Below are 19,438 nucleotides of genomic sequence, written 5' to 3' on the forward strand. Positions count from 1 at the left end.
TGCAGTTGATGCTGGTGTTTTGTTGTAGAGAATTTGCTCTATCAATTAATGTTACTGAGCTTTTTGTATTTGTTCAGCTTCCATGGAAATAAACAGGAGGTATTCCTTTCAGACAGACCTACATACATTTGAGAATATTGCAGGATTTTTTTATTTTTTTTTTTCCTGATGCTATTTGTAAAATATAAAAAAGGTTTGAAAGCATCTCTTCTAAATTTGTGAGCACAGCCACTTTAATAGAGCATTAGGTAAGTAAAGGAAATAAAGTTCTTGGTTTTGAATGCCAAACTATTTTCAATTTTAGCAGCAGTGCTCTAGAATCAGTCAGAAAGAAATTCAAAGGATTTTGTTTCTTCCCACTTTAGTTACTTTTTTCATTGATTACACTGAAACCGCAAAGTTCTTTCAGAATGTTATGCAGTGCAAATTCAGCTGGTACAAATTTTTATAGTGCTAACAAAGACAATAGAATTACAGCCATTTACACTGACAGCCTTCCTGTTTCTCTCATTTTACTCTTCCAAAGTATGGAAAGCATATTCAAATCTTTCATGAAGTAGAAGTAATAAATTTCAGAGCAGTTTGTGATTTGCCTCAAATCAGAGTGAATCACAGAGTTGGGAGTATGAAGGTCTATATCAGCTCTAGAACAATCTACTAAGCTGTATATTATTATACAAATAGATGAGTTTACATTCAAGTGTTACAGCTGTAGTATGTGTTACTCCTGCTATTCCCCATAAAGCATACCACAGAATCTTTATAATGCCTTTATGGAGCCACATAACAAATTATTGTAATACCTTAGAATATTTTAAAAAATCTTATAACTTCTCTAGTTTTATACTTTATTTACTGTAAATTTACTTTATTTACTATAATCACTGGAATGAATTTTCCCAGTTTATAAAATGTGACCGAGCATATCATATTGTGGATGTGATCAGTGGAATAAAAAACTCTCCATTACAAAATGTTTTTATTATGTTTACTAAAAGATATATTTCCTTCTTTTTTTTTTTTTTTTTTTTTTTCTATTCTAAAAATAAAACCAAGTATAATGAAGTAGGAGATTTTTTGCTTTTGTTTTCATCTGAGTGGAGCACACTGCTCTAAAGTTACTTACATAAGTGTTAGATGTTTGTAGTTGGAGAGCTCTCTAGGAACAAGAGTAAACTGGTTTCCATCCAAATATCTAAAATGGAAAAATAAAATATACAGCATTATTGTTTTCATTAAATGATATCATCTTCATTTACTAACCTTAGAATCCAACAGTAAAGAAAGTTTTTCGTGAATACTTAATATTGTCATTTTATAAGATGTCTTCACACCTACTGGTGAAAAGTAAATATTACTTACACAAATCATGTTAAATATGAACTTGACACAAGTCACAAAAAAGAATCACAGAATCATAGAACGGTTTGGGTTGCAAGGGACCTTTAAAGACCATCTAGTTCCAACTCCCGTGCTATATCATAGTATCACAGTATCATAGTCTTCTGCGGGTTGGAAGGGACCTTAGAGATCATCTAGTCCAACCCCTGGGATTCGAGCCTCTGTGTAGCAGAGCGGCACTTCTACCACTTGCACCACAGAGGGGATTCGAACCCGGGTTCCCGGTGTTGCAAAGCGGCATTCCTACCACTGCACCATCAGGGCACACACATATATATAGGCAGGGAAACCTCCCTCCAGACCAGGTTATCCAAAGCCTCATCCAGCCTGGCCATGAATGCTTTCAGGGATGGGACCTCCACAACTTCACTGGGCAACCTATCCCAGTGTCTCACTACCCTCACAGTAAAGAATAAACATGACCTGACATTTCAGAGGTAGTGCTTTAATGTAGAAACAGCAAAGACTGATATCAGTTCCGAATATGAGCAAATTCATTTGTCATGCCTGTAATTCTGATCATCTTCTCTAATTTCTTCCCATGTCTCATGATGTATCATACAATATACATCACAAGACAGTTCTTAAGCAGTATGTTACGAACTGAAGACAGTAATAAGTCACCCTTCACTAGAAAAGTCAGATTTATTGCCTTCCTCTTTGTAGGTTTACAGAGCCTGAATGCCATTTTTCTTCATCCATGCTCATAATTCTCAACAAACTTGCTCACTTGCTCATCCTTAGAGTTAAGGATGTTAAATGGTTTAAATGACTTGCTGATGGTGGCAATAAGGTGATACTGCTTTTCTTTTCTGGATCTCAAGTAACAGCTATACCCTCATTATCTCTATGCAAAGAAGATATTCAGCAACACAAATGCTTAAAAGCCATTTAAGATAAGAGCAGCCTTGGCTACAAATATGCTTAGAAGAATTCCGAGCTTAATGACTTTAAGCATGCTGCAACATCTTTGAAAACATTTATTTTATTTTTTTTTATTTTTATTTTTTATTTTATGAATTGTCTGAAATACATGTATTTCTTTTAAACCTAGTAATTCATTAACCATGTTAATCTGATCGATAAACCTCTCTCCACACCCTCATCCCCTGCCCACTCCACTGATGGAGCACAAGTTCATATACAGAAAAAAAAACCCAAACAAAATACTTTTGTACTTTTTGAAGGAGTACATATTCTAATGAAATTCTTTTATCAGGCAGATGAATTATGACATGTTGTTTTAGCTTCATTAGAACTGTGATACTACAAAGTATCTGTTCGGCAGATAAGAACTCCTGTTTGTTTAAAAGAAGCAACTAATGAAATATTTTATAAAATCTTGATGAGTTGTGCATGGTAAACAACAAGAACAATCAGTCAGAGTGCAAATGATAACAGGAACTGCCTCCATTATGCTTTTGAGAAATATGCTAAATGGAATGCTTAGGTAATAACTTAAGCTTACAAAATTGTACACAAATAAATTTTCATAGTCAGGGTTCTGTTTGCACTTCCAAAAGTATTGCATTGATACCTGGAAATTGTGAAATTGTGTTTTATTAGGCCAGGCTATATTAAATTCAGTCATCTTCCTCTATGAAAAACAAACAAAAAAGAAAAAATAACCAAAAAAAAAAGAAAAGAAAACAAACAAACAAACAAGCACAAACTAATACAGTTACGTGTGTTTACACAACTGTATGCTAATTTGACTTCTTAATAATTGTTCTTGAGCAATTAGTGGTGGACATTTCACATTCCGACCTTTAACAGGAGAAGATAAAACGATAAAGCTTTTAGTGACTTAAAACAAAATTATGATGTCTTCTGAGGCATTATGTTGGTCACTGCACAGCATTAGTAATTTAATATTAAACATTTGCAATTTGTAACTTGAGAATATAACCAAATTTTCTTCTTGTCAATAATTTCCAACTATTTCTTTTAGCTTTTCAATCTATACAATCAAGATTCAAAGTAGATAATGAGTCTAACATTAAGGTTTACATTTTCTCCTTGATAATGGGAAACTGACTCATCTAGTAATTATTCAGTTATTATCTTCAAACAATATAAGAGGTAGGAAACATTTTTTATATCAGCTTTATTGTCCATCTGCATATTCAAGTTATAAGTTTGCCTAAAATGCAATATTTATCATTTTCCTCCTAAAAAACTCATCCAGAGTAATAAAATGTTCCAGGTTTTATGACTGCCTATATGTAAAATCTCACTTCATAGCTATTAAAACCAGTCTTTTAGAAATATGAGAAAATATTTAACATGAAAATATACAAACATATTAATAGACTGTTTCCTTTTATTCACAGCCTGGCTTTGAATGCATCCAGGGATGAAGCATCCACATCCTTCTTTGGCAGCTTGTTCCAGTGAATTACCACCCTCCAAGTGAAAAATGTCCCCCTAATATCTTACCTAAATCTCCCTTTTTTTGGCTTTTGAGTATAATTGAACTTAATTCTTTCCTATTTAGAGTAGTGTTCACGGATTAATAAGATTCACTTTTCCCTACAGTTTAATCCATTAATAACCATATTCAGTGACACACACTGTTTACTTGCAGGAATTATAAAATCTAAGAGTGATTACAATTCTCTCTATATAAATTTTTAAAGCTTTACAGCAACAGAGGAGTTTTATAGTGTTTTGAGATGTAGAGTGCATTGTTAATTCAAACATAACTTTGGTGTTCTCAAGATTATTTGCAAGCATATGCAGTATATCAATAAATTTCAACTGATTTCCTAAAGCAAATTCTTCCATGCTCCCCTTATTGTTGAATCTGACACCATATATCTCACACTGACTTTTATGAAAGGGAAAAAGTGCGCCACTTACAGTTCAGTTACATCTTTTGGGATGCCTTTAGGCAAAGCTTTTAGGCCTTTGTTGCTGCAGCGAACAACTGTGTCTAGACAAGTACATTCTGCAGGACAGCGGGACAGTGGAGAGCAGCTATTGTCATCATTTCCTGGTTAACAAAATCATACAGATGCTAAGATTGCTATGCACATAACATTTGAGGATTAGCTACAACATCCTACATGTAATTCCCATAAGTAAAAATGAGATTCTTGGATTATGATATCTCTATGAATGGAAAATATTGTCATTTCACTGTTCCAAGAATTTACATTTCAAGTAACACTTTATTTAGTACAATGCCATTTTACTAGATTACCAGAAGAAAATGTTATTGTTTGGAAAAATAAAAAAAATAAAAAATTAAAAATAAAAAAAATTAAAGAAAGAATGCAACTTAAAATGAAGTATTATAAAGCAATATATGTATGCTGATTATCAAAATAAGCAAATAGTTGAAAATAAATAGAGTCCCTTTAAAGAAAAGTTACAGATTTGAACACACAAGCTAATAAATCAATCATGGAAGTGCACATGAGAGAGATGCAAGATACCTGTTAATTCTTTAATATTGAAGGGAATTCTGAAATTCTGGAAACTGAGCAAAACACCATGATAACAGACCAAGCAATCTGAAGGACTGCTTGATTTGAGCATCAACATTTGGAAGTATTCTCATTTGAACTACAGCATTTAATCAATTTACTCTGTGTTATCTCTAAATTATAATTGCACTACAGAACTTAAGTGGAAAAACTTCTGAAAGTATATATACTATAGCAATATGCTTGCTAATAAACTAAAAACGTGAGAAAGGCTTTATAAATTGACACAGTAAATGAGTAGGAAACTCATGAGGTGATTTAAAGAATACTGTTTCTCAATTTAAAAAACATTACTTTGTGCCCCATGGAAATCACAAAACTATCCATATGAAAGCTGAAGTTGTAAAGTTTAAAATATAAACTTTCTTACCATCATCACATGTAAAATCCTGAATTGCCACATCCTGGATAGGAATCTCTTTGAGGAAGTAAGGTTTCTGACAGCGAGGGTTTCCCGTCACAATGCGTTTCTTCCTTAGCCAATCTCCAAGCCATGCAAGATGGCAGTTGCAGTTGAAGGGATTGGCCAAGAGGTTTCTGAGAACCACATGAAAGTTCACCTCTCATGACAGAACTTCTTTTTCATTTTATGTATTCCATTTTCAAAAAGCTTAGCTTAAATACGGTTTTTATAAACAACAGTATGTACAAACCATAGTTAAAAGCTATAATTTAGGCTCTATACAGTGATTCCTAACAGAGCTCATTTAGAAATAATTTAAAACTGTCAAAGACTTAACTAGTTGTCAAGCCACACTGTACTGATTATACAATAATCTCATATAAAGATGAAGGCTGATTACTTTATATTATTAGCTCTCACCTGACAACAGCTATTCCATTAATTTGTCATCTCAAGATTTCCATCTTTTATTTGCTCCACAGAATAAGTTTCCTATCTAAAGTGACAGCTAAGTTGATTACATGCCAGTTATAAAAATGAAATTACTTCTAGAATTCTCAGTACTTTCACATTTCTTAACTTCAGCAAAAACATATTGACAAATTCCATTATTTATAAACATGCCATTCTTAATGTGCACAAATAGTCACTCAGTGCAGACGTGTCACTTTTTATGTAAAATGGGGTTTAAGTAAGTTCCTGAATGATGCGACCCACAGAAAGCATTTCTTCAGTAAACTGAATGGCAGCTTCTCACCCAATTTTCCCTCATATGCCCTGCATTTAAAAAGGGACACAAATGTGACTCACAATGTAGAGAGCGAATGAAGGGTATCAAAGGAGCCAGGTGCCACGGTGGTGATCTGGTTGTCATACAGTGAGAGCAGGCGGACAGAGCTCAGGCCTGTGAAGCTGTCGTTCCCCACACAGCTCACACGGTTGCTCCTCAGCATCCTGAGGAAATAAAGTTCAGCATTTTCCAGCTTATGGCTGCTCAAAGCACTCAGTAATACTTTGTTTTAGTACTGACATCTAACTGAATTTCATATAACATGGACCATCTAACATATCCTCTGTGCAATCTGGAAAAGAAATTAAAAAAAATGTACCTGCAAATGTTTCAACTAAACTAGGTGAAGAGGTGGGCTCAGTGAGGAGAGGTCAGGGATTGATGCATGCCAATCAGCCTGCTCTGGCCAAAAACCAAACCACAAAGAGGAGGCTACAGTGCCTCTGAAGTGATCAGATGAGTTGAGAGAGCCTGTGAGTTTAAAATAAGGCAGAAGTGTGGGGTAAAGAGGAGCAATTCCTGCCATAGCAGAAGGAGGGAAGAGATGTGAAGTTGAGAAGACCTCCATGGAGTAGGAGGAGAGATTGGGCTGAGCAGCAGACCAGATAGGGGCTGCAGCCAAAGGAGCATGGCCTGGAGCAGAAGTGGTGTGAGAGCAGGGGCCAGAGCTAAACTGCTGCCCAAGCAGAGGCCAAAAGTTGTGAGCTGAAGGAACTGCTACAGCTAGAGGAACCATAGCGTCCCATGCATTGCCTGGCACCTGAGTGCAGCATGTGTGGAGAACAAAATGTTGTTTTGCCAATGCAAGAGGCTATTTCTTTAATAATTTCACTTTTTTTCTTTCAGTAAGAGAATCAGTAATCAACAATAAATTAAAGTGACTGAAATCCTCAGCATCAGACACACAGAGCAGTCCATATTTCCCTCTTCGAGCTTCCAAGCTTAGGCAAGTCCAGTACAGCTGTTTACGGTGAGCAGAAGTCTGCACCAGGTTGGCCTCCAGAGATCCCTTCCAAACTAAATTTTCATAGGATAAGACAGAAAGAACTTCTACTACATTCTCAAATCATTCAAATGAAAGAAATCAAGCTACCCAGACTCTTCCTCAGAGTGACTCTAAGGCTTAGTGAAAATTACAGAAATAAAGCATGAAACACCTATTTTAAAATCTCTTATATATCTGTTAGAAAAAACAGGAGCCTTGAAGTTTCCTGCTTTCCTACTTGCCCTCCAGCAAATAAATAATATTCTTCTACACTCTAGCTGCTTCCAACAAATTTATCAGCTTTAAATGAAATTTTGTATATTATAGGTCTGATGTATTAAAAATTAAAAATGCCCAATATCTTCAGATGGCTGAAACCCCAAAGACCATTTATGTTGGTTCTGGGCTGCTGATCAAAAGGATTAATGCTGAAGAATGACAAGAAGCTGGAGACTTTATAAATATCATTTTTGTTTTTTAACTACCTTCGTGGAAAGAATGGAATAAGTTTAAGCAGTAGTACTTTTGCTCCTCTGTTCTCTGTTGAAATGACATTAAAATTAGTTAGAAGAGAATCATTTCCCACATTTCAATATCCCCCAGAATCATTTTTTTCCTCTAGCAAAATACCCAATTATTGAGTTGGATTGAATCAGATTCCATTATGTAAATTGTATAATTCCAATGCGAAATTCTGTTGCTCTCAAGCAGATGATTATTCCCATTTATTTTTCCATGGATGGATGTTTACTATTCTCAACTGCTTCATCATTTAAGAGGGAACATAATTTCATAGTAGTCTAATAATCACAATGAAAAACTTCAGCTACACTATATCAATTATTAAAAACTTCATATTCTTTCTCACAACCTTTCTGTGAAATAGGAAAAAAGGACAAATATATACTTGAGTAATCCACAGCTAATCCAAAATCAAAGTCTTTATGAGAAATACAATATTACTTTATAAAAAGAAATAAAACCAGGAAAAGAAGAAATAAGAACACCCTAATGATTATACTTACAGTGTTTTAAGACTTTCCAGTCCTTTGAACATTTTGTCTCTAACAGTTTCCAAACGATTGCTAGTGAGCAATAGTTCATTGACACCAGAGGCTCCATCAAATGCACCTTCTTCAATATCTGTAATCTTGTTATTGCTCAGGTTTCTATTACACATTAACAGAAACAAGAGGAAAACATTTTTTTCTTTTATTAAATACCCCAAACGAACTACTAAATATTAAATACTAAGTAGATTTCAAGATATTAAGTTTCTGTGTTAAAGCAATGAACATATTGCTCAACTTTGAGCTGGAAAAAACAAAAGTTAATGTCCTGCGGAGTATGCAAGTAAAGATTTTTACAGAATTTTTTGGAAATTCTTTGCAATTGCCCAGCACATGTTGTTGCCACACAATTTTTTTTATTTTTTTTTTCATAACAAAAAAAATCACAGTCTTGTGAAATACATCTTCTGTCTCTAGTCCTTCTAGCATTATTAGATGAATTAATGATGAAGTCGTACTGTACGAGAATTTGTACATCTAGCTACTCTGATTTCTTTATTTCATTTCAACAGACACAGATGTAAGAAAATAGTGTAAACAGCAATATAAGAAAATGAAATGTGTGAATGCAAACAGAAAATGATCATTTTTGGCATTAGTAAAAAATAAGGTTTTATAAACAAGATAGAAAATTCAATTATTTGCAATTCACAAGCAAAATGGATCAAAATGTGGGAAAATATCCTAAGATACTTGTTGCCGTGTGCTTCCTAATGCTTATAACAGATACTGCCAAAATATTTTACTGTTTGTGGTTTTTGGTTTAAATATGGAAACTACATCCCAAATGGAAAGTATCTGTATATACAATAAATGTGCATACACAGGAATACACATTTTGAAAAGATTTTTCATTCTATTCTTGTTTTGTTTTTCATGTAAGTCTGTTTATACTTACTACACTCGTATCTCGTTCATAACATTAAGTATTTATCTACATGCTAGACAGTGTCACAATTCACTAGTGATTTTTACAGAGCTCTTAAATATGCTCTGAGAAATTCTGAAATACAATGAAGCTAAAAAGTTTTCACTTAATAGAATGAATGATGTTGGAAAGAAAACAAAACATTATTTGATGCACCTTCTACAAGAGCATTATTTTAATTTATCATGAGAAACACAGAATTAGTTATAGTAAAAATTCATACACTTGCCAGTATAAACTGCTGCTATCACCCAAGACACAGAAAAAATGAGATGTGTGGTTTTGTCTGAATGCTGACTGCTCATCTCTAGCCTAGCTGTAATTTCTCATATACCTTGCCTGTGATGAAGGATATAATTATCACTTTCACAAAATTTCAAGGTGAAACTAAGTCTCCTGGAAGTTGCTGCAGAAGACTGGAAGAAATAAACTGATTATTTCTCATCTCAATTGACTTACGTATGTCAGGCTCTTAGTTTCCTAAAATCCCCCTTGTTTTTAGCATAACATGGTCATTATCTACCACACATTTTAAGGGATATTTCAAAGGTTATTTTAAGGACTAATGCTGCATGGCTAATCAATGATACGTTTGCTTTATTACTTATGAACCATCAAATCAATTAAACATTTAGGTCTCAATTCTTCAGTGTCATTTGTGCAGAACAACCTTTGCACCTATTTGAACTTGCGGAAGAAATATGAACTTCACGCAAATACAGAATTCACTCTTACTGATGTCTCTCCAACACTTCACTACTTTGCAGTCATACTTAGGCATTCTCTGAATTGAATATTTTAACAATGGTTAGCTGTATTAAATAGTTATGGAATACTAATAAAATTTTAACTTTTCTGTAACATTTTCCTATTTTCTTCCTCCTCGGTTATACAGATTTTGAGGCTCTTAAGGGGTTCAGTGGACAGCTGCACTAATTAATATTCTGACTTACTCTTTTGTCTTGAACACCTCTTCCTCAACTAAACAGCAGCAAATGAGATTTAGGTAGCATGAGATGTTGACTAATCTAGCTTTATAGCCTGAAAAGATCCAATTACTGTCAGTCCATTCCCTACTCTCCATTGTTCTTAAATATGAAGAACTGATATGCGTGTGTGTTTGAATGCTACTTTAAGTATTTCACAGCTGTGAAAAGTGCTAATCTACAAACCCTGAGGAAAGAAGAAAGATAGATATCTACTCTGAAGACCCAATACAGGGCTGTGTCAGTCATTCCTGTATTCCTTCTCCTAAGTACCTCAGCCCAGACCCAAATTAGCAAGGCATACTCAGGTGGATAGGTCAAAAGAAAAAAAAAAAAAGTCTCAATAATCATCAGTAAGTACCTAACCAAATACAATCATGACAGCTGCCAGGTCATATCTGGGTGAGGCTAATAACTAGTTTATTCAGTACTATTGCTCATCTTGTTTTTAGTCACTGGTAGCACAAACTAAATTTTTAAAAGTGTTAGTAACTTGGTGACTGCATTTAATAAAGCAGTGCATCATTTTCATTAATTTTGGCTTGCGTTTTTCTCCACTTAGTATTTATGCCTGGATTAAATCCTGAAAATATTGAGCACAGAGCCACTAAGCAACTAAATGATCTGCTCTCGAATGTCTGCCAAATGCCTAAAGTGAAAGAAACAGTTTTCATAGGTTTATTAACATCTACAATTGGTAAGATTACACACAACCCTTAGAATGTCAACTATGAAAAAGGACTATGAAACCTTGTCCCCATTGTTGTTTTTTTTTTTCTTCAGTCATTTAATTTTTATATTCATCTAATGATAGTTTAATGAAGCACAGAATCAAAGGCATGTCTTGAATGTGCTGAAAGAGGCAAAACTGCCTGGTTAGGGAGCAGCAGTACAGGAAGTTACAAAAAGTAACTGGAACCATTTTTGAGCGGCTTATGCTCAAGTTCCCTGCTGTGGCAGCACAACAGACCAGCTGGCAGCACCATGCAGCAGAGCTGCTGGAGCTATGCACCAGGAGAAGCTCTTACTGGGTTGCTTAGTCCCAGAGAGATGGATTTGATCTACCTCGATGACTGATAAAAACCCATTCTTGATTTTTAAATTAGATTATACTGAAACTTCAATAGACGTAAACTATCAAAGGTGGAGAAAAACAGCACTAATACAATGATATTGATATAGACAATGATATTGAAATAGACAAGATCGTTGAAGTGGTGCTTACATTTTTCTCAGTTGAGGAAGCTTCTTAAAGATCCCTGTAGCTTCCAGGACTGAAAATTCATTGTTATTGAGACGCCTAAAAGAAATGACATAAATTTCAGAAAAAAATATTCAAGCACTGGTACAGAAAGTTCCAGACTAAGGTAGCTTTTCAGAATGGTTGAACTGAATGGCTTGTTTAGTACTGGTACCTGAAGAACAATTCAACATATTATCACATTTCTAATTCTAATTCTCATTGGTTAAAATTAAGCATAAATAAGACATATGAAATCAAATACAGATTACAAAGTAGCATACAGCTAAAACTGAAGAGAAATATGTTTTAAATTTTCTTTTAAGAGAAAAAAAAAACAACCTAATGTAGCTAGGGAAGACTTCCATGGCAATCTATAAATTAAAATCTTTAAGAAGTACATACAAACAACAGAAGATTAGTTTACTGTTCTTTAAAGGATATCAGGTGGAGTTTGCCAGACATCTGGAGGTGCTCACAGAACACTATTTGCAAGAATGAAACAATTACTTTATTCTCAGTGCTTCTCTGGAATAACAACTGAAACACAATGTGTAGACATTCAGAATTTAAAAACATTTCTTTGGCCATGGTTCATCTTCAGACTACTAAACATAACACACAAATTGTGCAAGAGAACATTAATTGTTGATTTGTAACACTACGAAAGTGCAGTAAGTGGCAGATACTAGCCTGAAAAGTCACTTGGATTTTTATCTTTCCTGCCCAGGTATCAAGAGTTCTTCACTGTACAGCGTACATTTAGCGATTGCTAGGTTAGGGGATGTCTATCTAGAAAAATGTGTGCCCTGACCCAGTGTCCCTTATTTCCTCTCTTGAATTATAAGTCTTAGACACTGTATATGTTTTACTGGAAGACTCTTATTAAGGAAGCACGTCTATCCAGCTTTTATTTAAAAACTTTAAATGCGAAGGAAAAGAGATAAATGAAGAGATGAAATATCACTGTAAAATGGAATTCAGCATAATTCTAAAACAAGAATGCTTTTCTGAATTACATTATTGCAAGAAAAGACAAAAAAAAAAAAAAAAAAATCCTTCAAAATCAATACAAAGCTGCTTGTTCATCCTTCCTTCCTGCTCTCACTCAATGATAGCCAGAAGGGAAATTAAGGCTGTAAATCTGAAAGTATGACAGTACTATAGTTTTAGCATGGATTCAAACAGAAAAGACAGGAAAATTTTCTTGGACATTTGGACACTGTACTGAAGTAGAAAGGACTTAAATTTTAAATAAAGTTATGATTAAAAAACAAAACAAAAAACATTACATATTTTATTGAACTCTAGACTAGAGCAGTATTTGACACTGGATCTTTCATTTCATTAGTTCTAGTGTGATGGAGATATAAGTAGTTCAGCATCTTTATTTCATAAATTTCGTGTTGCATATTATGACACTGTGAATGAAGATGCATTTTTCAGAAAATAATTATTTTGTTCCTTATACCCTCTACAGAGAGAAAACCACAACTTGGTGGTTCTCTTGGTGGTTACAGTTTTCGTTAGTTTCACAGCCTTCTGGGCTACAGAGATCTCCAGATGAATAATTTGAGAAAAATAAATATTTACCAGAGAAATCTAAAGAAATCTCAAAATTTCTTCACTTTCGATCTTTATTTCTAAGCTCCAAATGTCTAGCCTTTTTCTTCACTGTTAGAGAAGCGTTAATGTCATTTGGCTCTAAGTACCTTTAACACATATTTGGTGGTTAAAAGAAAAGAAAGGCTAACTAGCTGTTCTTTTCATACATGTCACTATACAAGCAGGAAATCACAGTCACCCTAGAACTAGGCTCAAGTCCCAAGCAGAGCAATCTTTGTTCCAATGCATCAAAAACAAGAGACAACAGGAGGAAAGAAGGAAAAGCTGTAAGTGTCAGCAAGGCAAATACCAGAAGCTATGGCAGTTGGATTTTCAGAGGTGCAGAAATACTTTCAACTACCTTTCTAAAATACTTTCAAGGTTGTTGAAAACTCTCTTGCATTGAAAGAGTTGAAGCTTTATCTTTACAGTTTATCATTAAGAAAGTTGAGAAGTGCCTGTTGAAGTTTAAGACCGGTAAGATGAGAATAAAGAACGGATAGAAAAGAGCTCTGTATCAGCAAAAAATTGTAAAAGAAGCAACGATGAAAACTGAATAGAGACAGATTCCATCTGAAAGTAATGTTCTCATTTTAAAAGATTTTAACACAGATTAATGGGAATGATTGACTTCTGTAACATTCTTAGGGAGATGGTTCTTTTTAATCCACTGATACTTTCAAATGAGATTGAATGCTTTTCTTTTGAAAGTAGTGCAGTAAGCAAAAATGAATTATCTTTTAGCAAAACATGGATTGTTTATTTTTTTATTTTTTTATTTTTTTGTTGACTGCAATTTGAGAGCTTAGGATACGCAGCAGATGAGGCTTGATAAATTTCATTCTTTCTTCTGAATTTAATATGTATAAATTAGAATTATGGAAAGAAAACACTATTGAGTTTATATGCCACATGTAAATAAATGAGTAGGGAAATCAATGACCAAAATACTAAATAAAGAGTATAACTTCTTCAGAGAAGAGAGAATTAAAGATGCATTCTGTTAATCACAGAATCAAAGAATTGTAGGGGTTTGAAGGGACCTTTAGAGATCATCGAGTCCAACCCCCCTGCCAAAGCAGGCACCCTACACCACATCGCACAGGTAGGCGTCCAGGCGGGTCTTGAATATCTCCAGAGAAGGAGTCTCCATCACCTCCCTGGGTAGCCTGTTCCAGTGCTCCGTCACCCTCACTGTAAAGAAGTTCCTATGCTGTAGTTTCATCCCATTACCCCTAGTCCTATCCCCACGCACTACTGGAAAAGAGACCAGCCTCACCACTATGGCTCCCACACCTCAGGTATTTATAAACCTGGATCAAGTCCCCTCTCAGCCTTCTTTTTTCAAGGCTAAACAGACACAGTTCCCTAAGTCTCTCCTCACAGGGGAGATGCTCCAGGACCATCTTAGTGGCCCTCCGCTAGACTCTTTCCAAGAGATCCCTGTTTTTTTTGTACTGGGGAGTCCAGAACTGGACACATTATTCCAGATGAAGCCTCACCAGGGCAGAGTAGAGGGGGAGGATCACCTCATTCGACCTGCTGGACACGCTCTTTTTAATACACCCCAGTATGCCATTGGCTTTTTTGGCTACAAGGGCACACTGCTGGCTCATGGTCAATCTGTCGTCCACCAGGACGCCCAGGTCCCTCTCTGCAGAGCTCCTCTCCAGCAGGTCTTCCCCCAGCCTGTACTGGTACATGCAATTATTTCTACCCAGGTGCTAGACTCTACACTTGCTTTTGTTAAACCTCATCTGGTTTCTTACTGCCCAGCTCTCCAGCCTGTCTAGGTCTCGCTGAATGGCAGCACAGCCTTCAGGTGTGTCAGGCAATCCTCCCAACTTCGTGTCATCAGCAAACTTGCTGAGGGTGGTCACTATCCCCTCATCAAGGTCGTTGATGAAGATGTTGAACAAGACCGGACCCAGTACAGACCCCTGGGGGACGCCACTAGTTACAGGCCTCCAACCAGACACCGCACTGCCAACGACAACACTCTGCATTCTGCTAGTCAGCCAGTTCTCAACCCATTACTTTGTGTACTCCTCCTATAGTCTAACCAGCTACCAATTATTATTCAACTGAAGTATATTTATCTCAAAATACTATAGCATAAGATCATATGAATTTTATTTGGGCATAACCGTACAAACAGCTTAAACTGAACTTTGCTTTTATGACATATGCTACCTTTTATTTTCAATTTGCTGTCATATTGGTAACAACCAGAATCACCAGTTAGATTTGTAATTATGACATCACCGAGTTGAACTCTCTCTCAGTTCATACAAAAATCTCCATCTCTACTTATGCAACAAGTCAAATTCCTTTTTCCCATTCAGACATTCAATATCCCTAACTGCAGTCTCACTATTCAGTGCTGTATCATTGCTTTGCTCCCAGTTGAAGACTGCCTTTTAAGATATCTGCCATATTTTACTCATCTCACCCTGCGGTTCACAACTTGATTACATCACTTAAATCTCCATATCTCTGTTCCCACTTTACTATGTTAAATCAAAGTCTGTCTCTTGCACCTTATTGCTCTGCCTTGCTCTTCATACTAAGTCTCCCCCAAAAAACAGCTATTTCCTCCTTTCTTGGCTCTGCCAGTGGTGGTCACTTTCGCCTCATGTTTTTTTGTTGATTCTTCATGTATCTCTGCTTTTTCTTCTACACTGTGTTTTACGCATGGGAAAAACTTGTAAAGCTGTCTTAATTCTATCTTTCAATCCCCTCTTGAATACTACTTCAGCTGTAATGCCTACAGATCTTTCCCATATGGCACTTATTAGGCAAGTAATAATCTGTGAAATCTTTTCTGCTCATCTCAAATCATTACATTATCTCATCTTAATCCAACTCTGTCTTTGTCGACTTTATCTTCCTCTGGTCTCCTGCCTGACACATAATGATGTGAGCTTTGCATAACAACAGTCAGCTGTTTAATTTAACACTTAGGTAGTGATTTTAAGACAGACCTTTAGGTACTGGATGTCCTACTTTTTCTTGTACACAAAACAGAAGACAAAATAAATCCTACTGTCTTTCCAAAAAGTCCACATGGGTAGTTCATGCACTGGAGAACTGGCAGGGTAGAATATTTGCCTTTTTTAAAATCATAATGTTTAAGGCTTAATGTTACCAAAATGGTGCACAAATATTTTTTATTAGCATATAATGTATCTTAGAGGTTACATATAATTTCTGTTATTGAAAAATAGAAGCTATTGTTTTGTATTTGAAAATTTTAGGAAATTTTTCCATAAGCAAATAATGCTCTGTGGGTTCAACTTACAACTCTGCTGTGTACTGTGGAATGTGATCAGGAATTTTGTTGAGTTTCTGATTGGAGCAGTCCACTGTGGTCCCTTCACAGCGACATTTCTCAGGGCAAGCCAAATCTGCAAAGCAGTCTCCACTTAATTTGGATCTGTAATCTTCAGTGCCTGTGGAAGAGCCAAGTCAAAATACAGATACTGAGTCAATAAAGTATAACATTTGCTTCTTGTGAGAAGGTTGAAAAGATATCTGCAATGCAGGTAACAGGTGGGCAACTTGGGAAATATATGATAAATTTGTGATACTGAACAGACACACGGGCTTCAAGAGAGGATTAAATATAAGGGCTTAGGAACTCTGGAAAAAGAAACTGTAACCAAGTTCACATAACAGGATAACATTAACTCGAGCTTTTCACAGCTGTACTTTCTGCTGATTGTGTTGTCAGCTGATCTAGCATTGTTTACAGCTAATCACACAAATGCCACTGATTCTTTTAGAATTTATTTTATTTCTCTGTAGCAAGAATAAATAGATCCTGAATGCCACCATTTCTCTTTCTCAAGCTACAAATTTGTATTGTTGACAGGACTTCATTAACCTCTCTGATTTTTATTTTTTTTTGTAATTTTTTTTTAATATTATTTTTCAGTCCCAACCCTCCACATCATCTTGAACTTGTAAGATTGAAAGCCCTATCTTCAGCTTTAATTTTAAGAAAATGTGTGATCCTGACTTAAGCCTCAGCAGCATGCCATGCTGTAGAAAGCTGCGTGACGTTCCATGGTGCTTGACAGAACCATGTTTTACTCATACCTCACAACCACATGGTTAGATCAAGCACAACAGAAAATCTCGCTACATTATCAAAACTGCATCCATTAGGCCAAGGGTAACAGCGAGGGAAAAGAGGAAGGAGCAGGTATAAGTTATAGAAGCATTTGAAGTTTAATACTTTCTCACATGACATGGCATTCTTTTTACTGAATGTCCAGTGCCACAGTAACAGTATTACTGTCACAAGTTACATAATTCACACACACGAGAAAAAAAACAAACAAAAAACCAAAAAACAACCACATTGAAAGGTTCCTCCACCATTTCCCAGAGTCAGTCAAAGAAAACATCCTAAACATATCAGGAGAAAACATCCAGTAAGAAACTGAGGGTAGGTGACAAAGAAAACAAAAAGAAGCTGAAAGGACCTGTGGGTTCTTCTCGGACAAAGGTGAAAAGACTGAGACTAGTAGAAGGTGCGTCAGGGCTGGGAGGTACATTGTGATTTAGCTCAGACACTGAATTTACTTACAGCCAAAATGGTGAACTCCTGCAAAAGCAAAGATAGCCAAGAAGGAAAGAAAGACAGAGTAATCCCAATTAAGACAAAAACATGAATTAAGCTGATATATTCCCAAAGTCAAATTTAGTTCGATTAGAGCATGTTGCTAAGGGATACCACCTTCAACAGAGAGAAAGAATAATTCATTTTAAGTGGCATTAAAAAAATGAAGAAAGATTGAGGTTAATTAGAAATTTCATATAGAAACACAGTATCTCCCATGCATTATTCTTCATTATTTTAAATGTGTTCATTAGAAGCTGTTATGCTCCTTTGAACATACATACATGCGATTGTGAAAGACAGAACTGGTTTTCTTTTGTTGTCTCAAAGCTTGCTTCATGAGGCCTTTCTGATGATAAGACTGGCGACTGCTAACTATCTAGGAGGGTGAATGGTGGGTGTTGTTGTGCCACAGTACCTCTGCTTATGATTGCAAAGATAAGCAGAAGCAGAATGAGCATTCTTTCTCAGGGGTGCTGCTCGAAGGAGTGGACCACTGCAGAAGGCGATAACGCTTGTGTCCGGCAACAGAGACCCCCTCTTCCTTCCTTGCTGGCTCATCTGTGGCCAGGAATGTCACAAAGGCTGGTTGTAAATCATCTTTTGAGAAGTGTTTGCCTGTTTGTTCAGAAGTTTGGTATTTCCACCCCAAAAAAATGCTGAGCTGCAATTCTCAGACTTTGAAGAGAAAAATTCCCGCCGAAACGGGGGATAAAAGGCCCTCACTAAACTGGGGACTTAGGAGACAAACTCCCAGAGACACCTTTGATGGAGAATTCCCTGAGGGGAAAACTTCGTTGGAAGAATCCCCGGGACCGGCTTGCTGCGGAGCTCCCTGGCTGTCTCCCGTCCCCCGCGGCGATCAGACGAGTTCCTGAGATCAACGAACCTACTGTGTACCTCGCTGGACCCACGGTGGTGACTATCTCTTTTGCTCTCTGCAAAGACTCCTTGCTTATATTTCCTACTTTCCCTATCGCCTACCTTCCCTTCCCCGTCTCCCTAAAAAAACACCTAGGTCTTTAATAAACTGGTTGGACCAACATTTGAACCGTTGCTTCTTAATCTCACGCCGGGTATACACATATCAAAGAACCTTGCCTCCCTCCTGCAAATTGGAGCGAGACAGCGATGCCACTTAAAATACTTAATAAACCAATGAAACATGGGAGAAACAGATACTTTATGAGAGTAAGAAATCCATCATCATTTATTATTCCATCTAGCATTCACAAATGTTGAGTAACACATGATTTAGGTGACTGGAATATTTCTATGAGCTAGCAGACAAACTATTTTCAAATTCCCTGCTTTAATACTTATTTAGCCTTTAGTTTTCCAGATTAATATAGTGAAATTCTATTAAGAATTCTTAGCACCTGCAAAATAATATCTCCCAATGACATTTTAAAACAAATATAGAAATTATAGTTGACTTTTGAGGAAATTTAAACCTTTTTTACAGTATTTAATGAAGCATAAATAAGTATTTTGAGCACTTCTTAATTCTTATGAGCAAAGCTACAAATACATTTTTTTCCTCCTGTTTCCAGAATGAATCACTGTTAGTAGTTCAAAGCAAAAAAACTGAAATGTTCAGGACAAGATCTCCAACAATTAGAAGAATTTCATGCAGCATCTCCCTGATAACCTGATGGAAAGAGAAAGCACGCAAGCTGTATTTCAAGAAGCAAATCTGCAGCACTTTTTGATTAATTTTGTTCTTTCTCTCTCTCTCTTTTTTTTTTTTTTTTAAGGAAAAGCATTTTTACAGGGTACATAAACAAACCTAAGCTGCATGTGTGGCCATAGTATATACAAGCCATGAAGACATTTGCTGGCAAGAGAACAGTAACTCAGAGACAAAAGTTGTGCTGGCAAAGTTTTGTAGAAGTCATTCCATGACAGGAAT

The 19,438-nt window shown here is 35.9% G+C and overlaps 1 protein-coding gene across 26 annotated transcripts in view; it reads right to left on the bottom strand.

The window, feature by feature from the left end:
- SLIT2 (slit guidance ligand 2) overlaps positions 1-19,438 on the bottom strand; it is a 241,109-nt gene that overhangs the window by 42,668 nt on the left and 179,003 nt on the right. For 15 of the 26 annotated variants that reach the window (XM_085545653.1, XM_085545648.1, XM_085545662.1 and 12 more), the window contains 8 exons: positions 17,494-17,511; positions 16,201-16,351; positions 11,280-11,354; positions 8,096-8,239; positions 6,106-6,249; positions 5,263-5,429; positions 4,264-4,396; positions 1,127-1,195 (listed from right to left, as the gene is read on the bottom strand). In XM_085545653.1, the coding sequence (XP_085401779.1) occupies positions 1,127-1,195; positions 4,264-4,396; positions 5,263-5,429; positions 6,106-6,249; positions 8,096-8,239; positions 11,280-11,354; positions 16,201-16,351; positions 17,494-17,511 (901 nt within the window). The remainder of the gene's footprint in view (positions 1-1,126; positions 1,196-4,263; positions 4,397-5,262; positions 5,430-6,105; positions 6,250-8,095; positions 8,240-11,279; positions 11,355-16,200; positions 16,352-17,493; positions 17,512-19,438) is intronic. The other 11 variants (XM_085545665.1, XM_015862756.3, XM_085545664.1 and 8 more) reach the window with 1 other exon arrangement.

Source organism: Coturnix japonica, chromosome 4 (assembly GCF_054131305.1).
Source record: "Coturnix japonica strain WE chromosome 4, WE-NBRP24, whole genome shotgun sequence".
Lineage (NCBI taxonomy): Eukaryota > Metazoa > Chordata > Aves > Galliformes > Phasianidae > Coturnix > Coturnix japonica.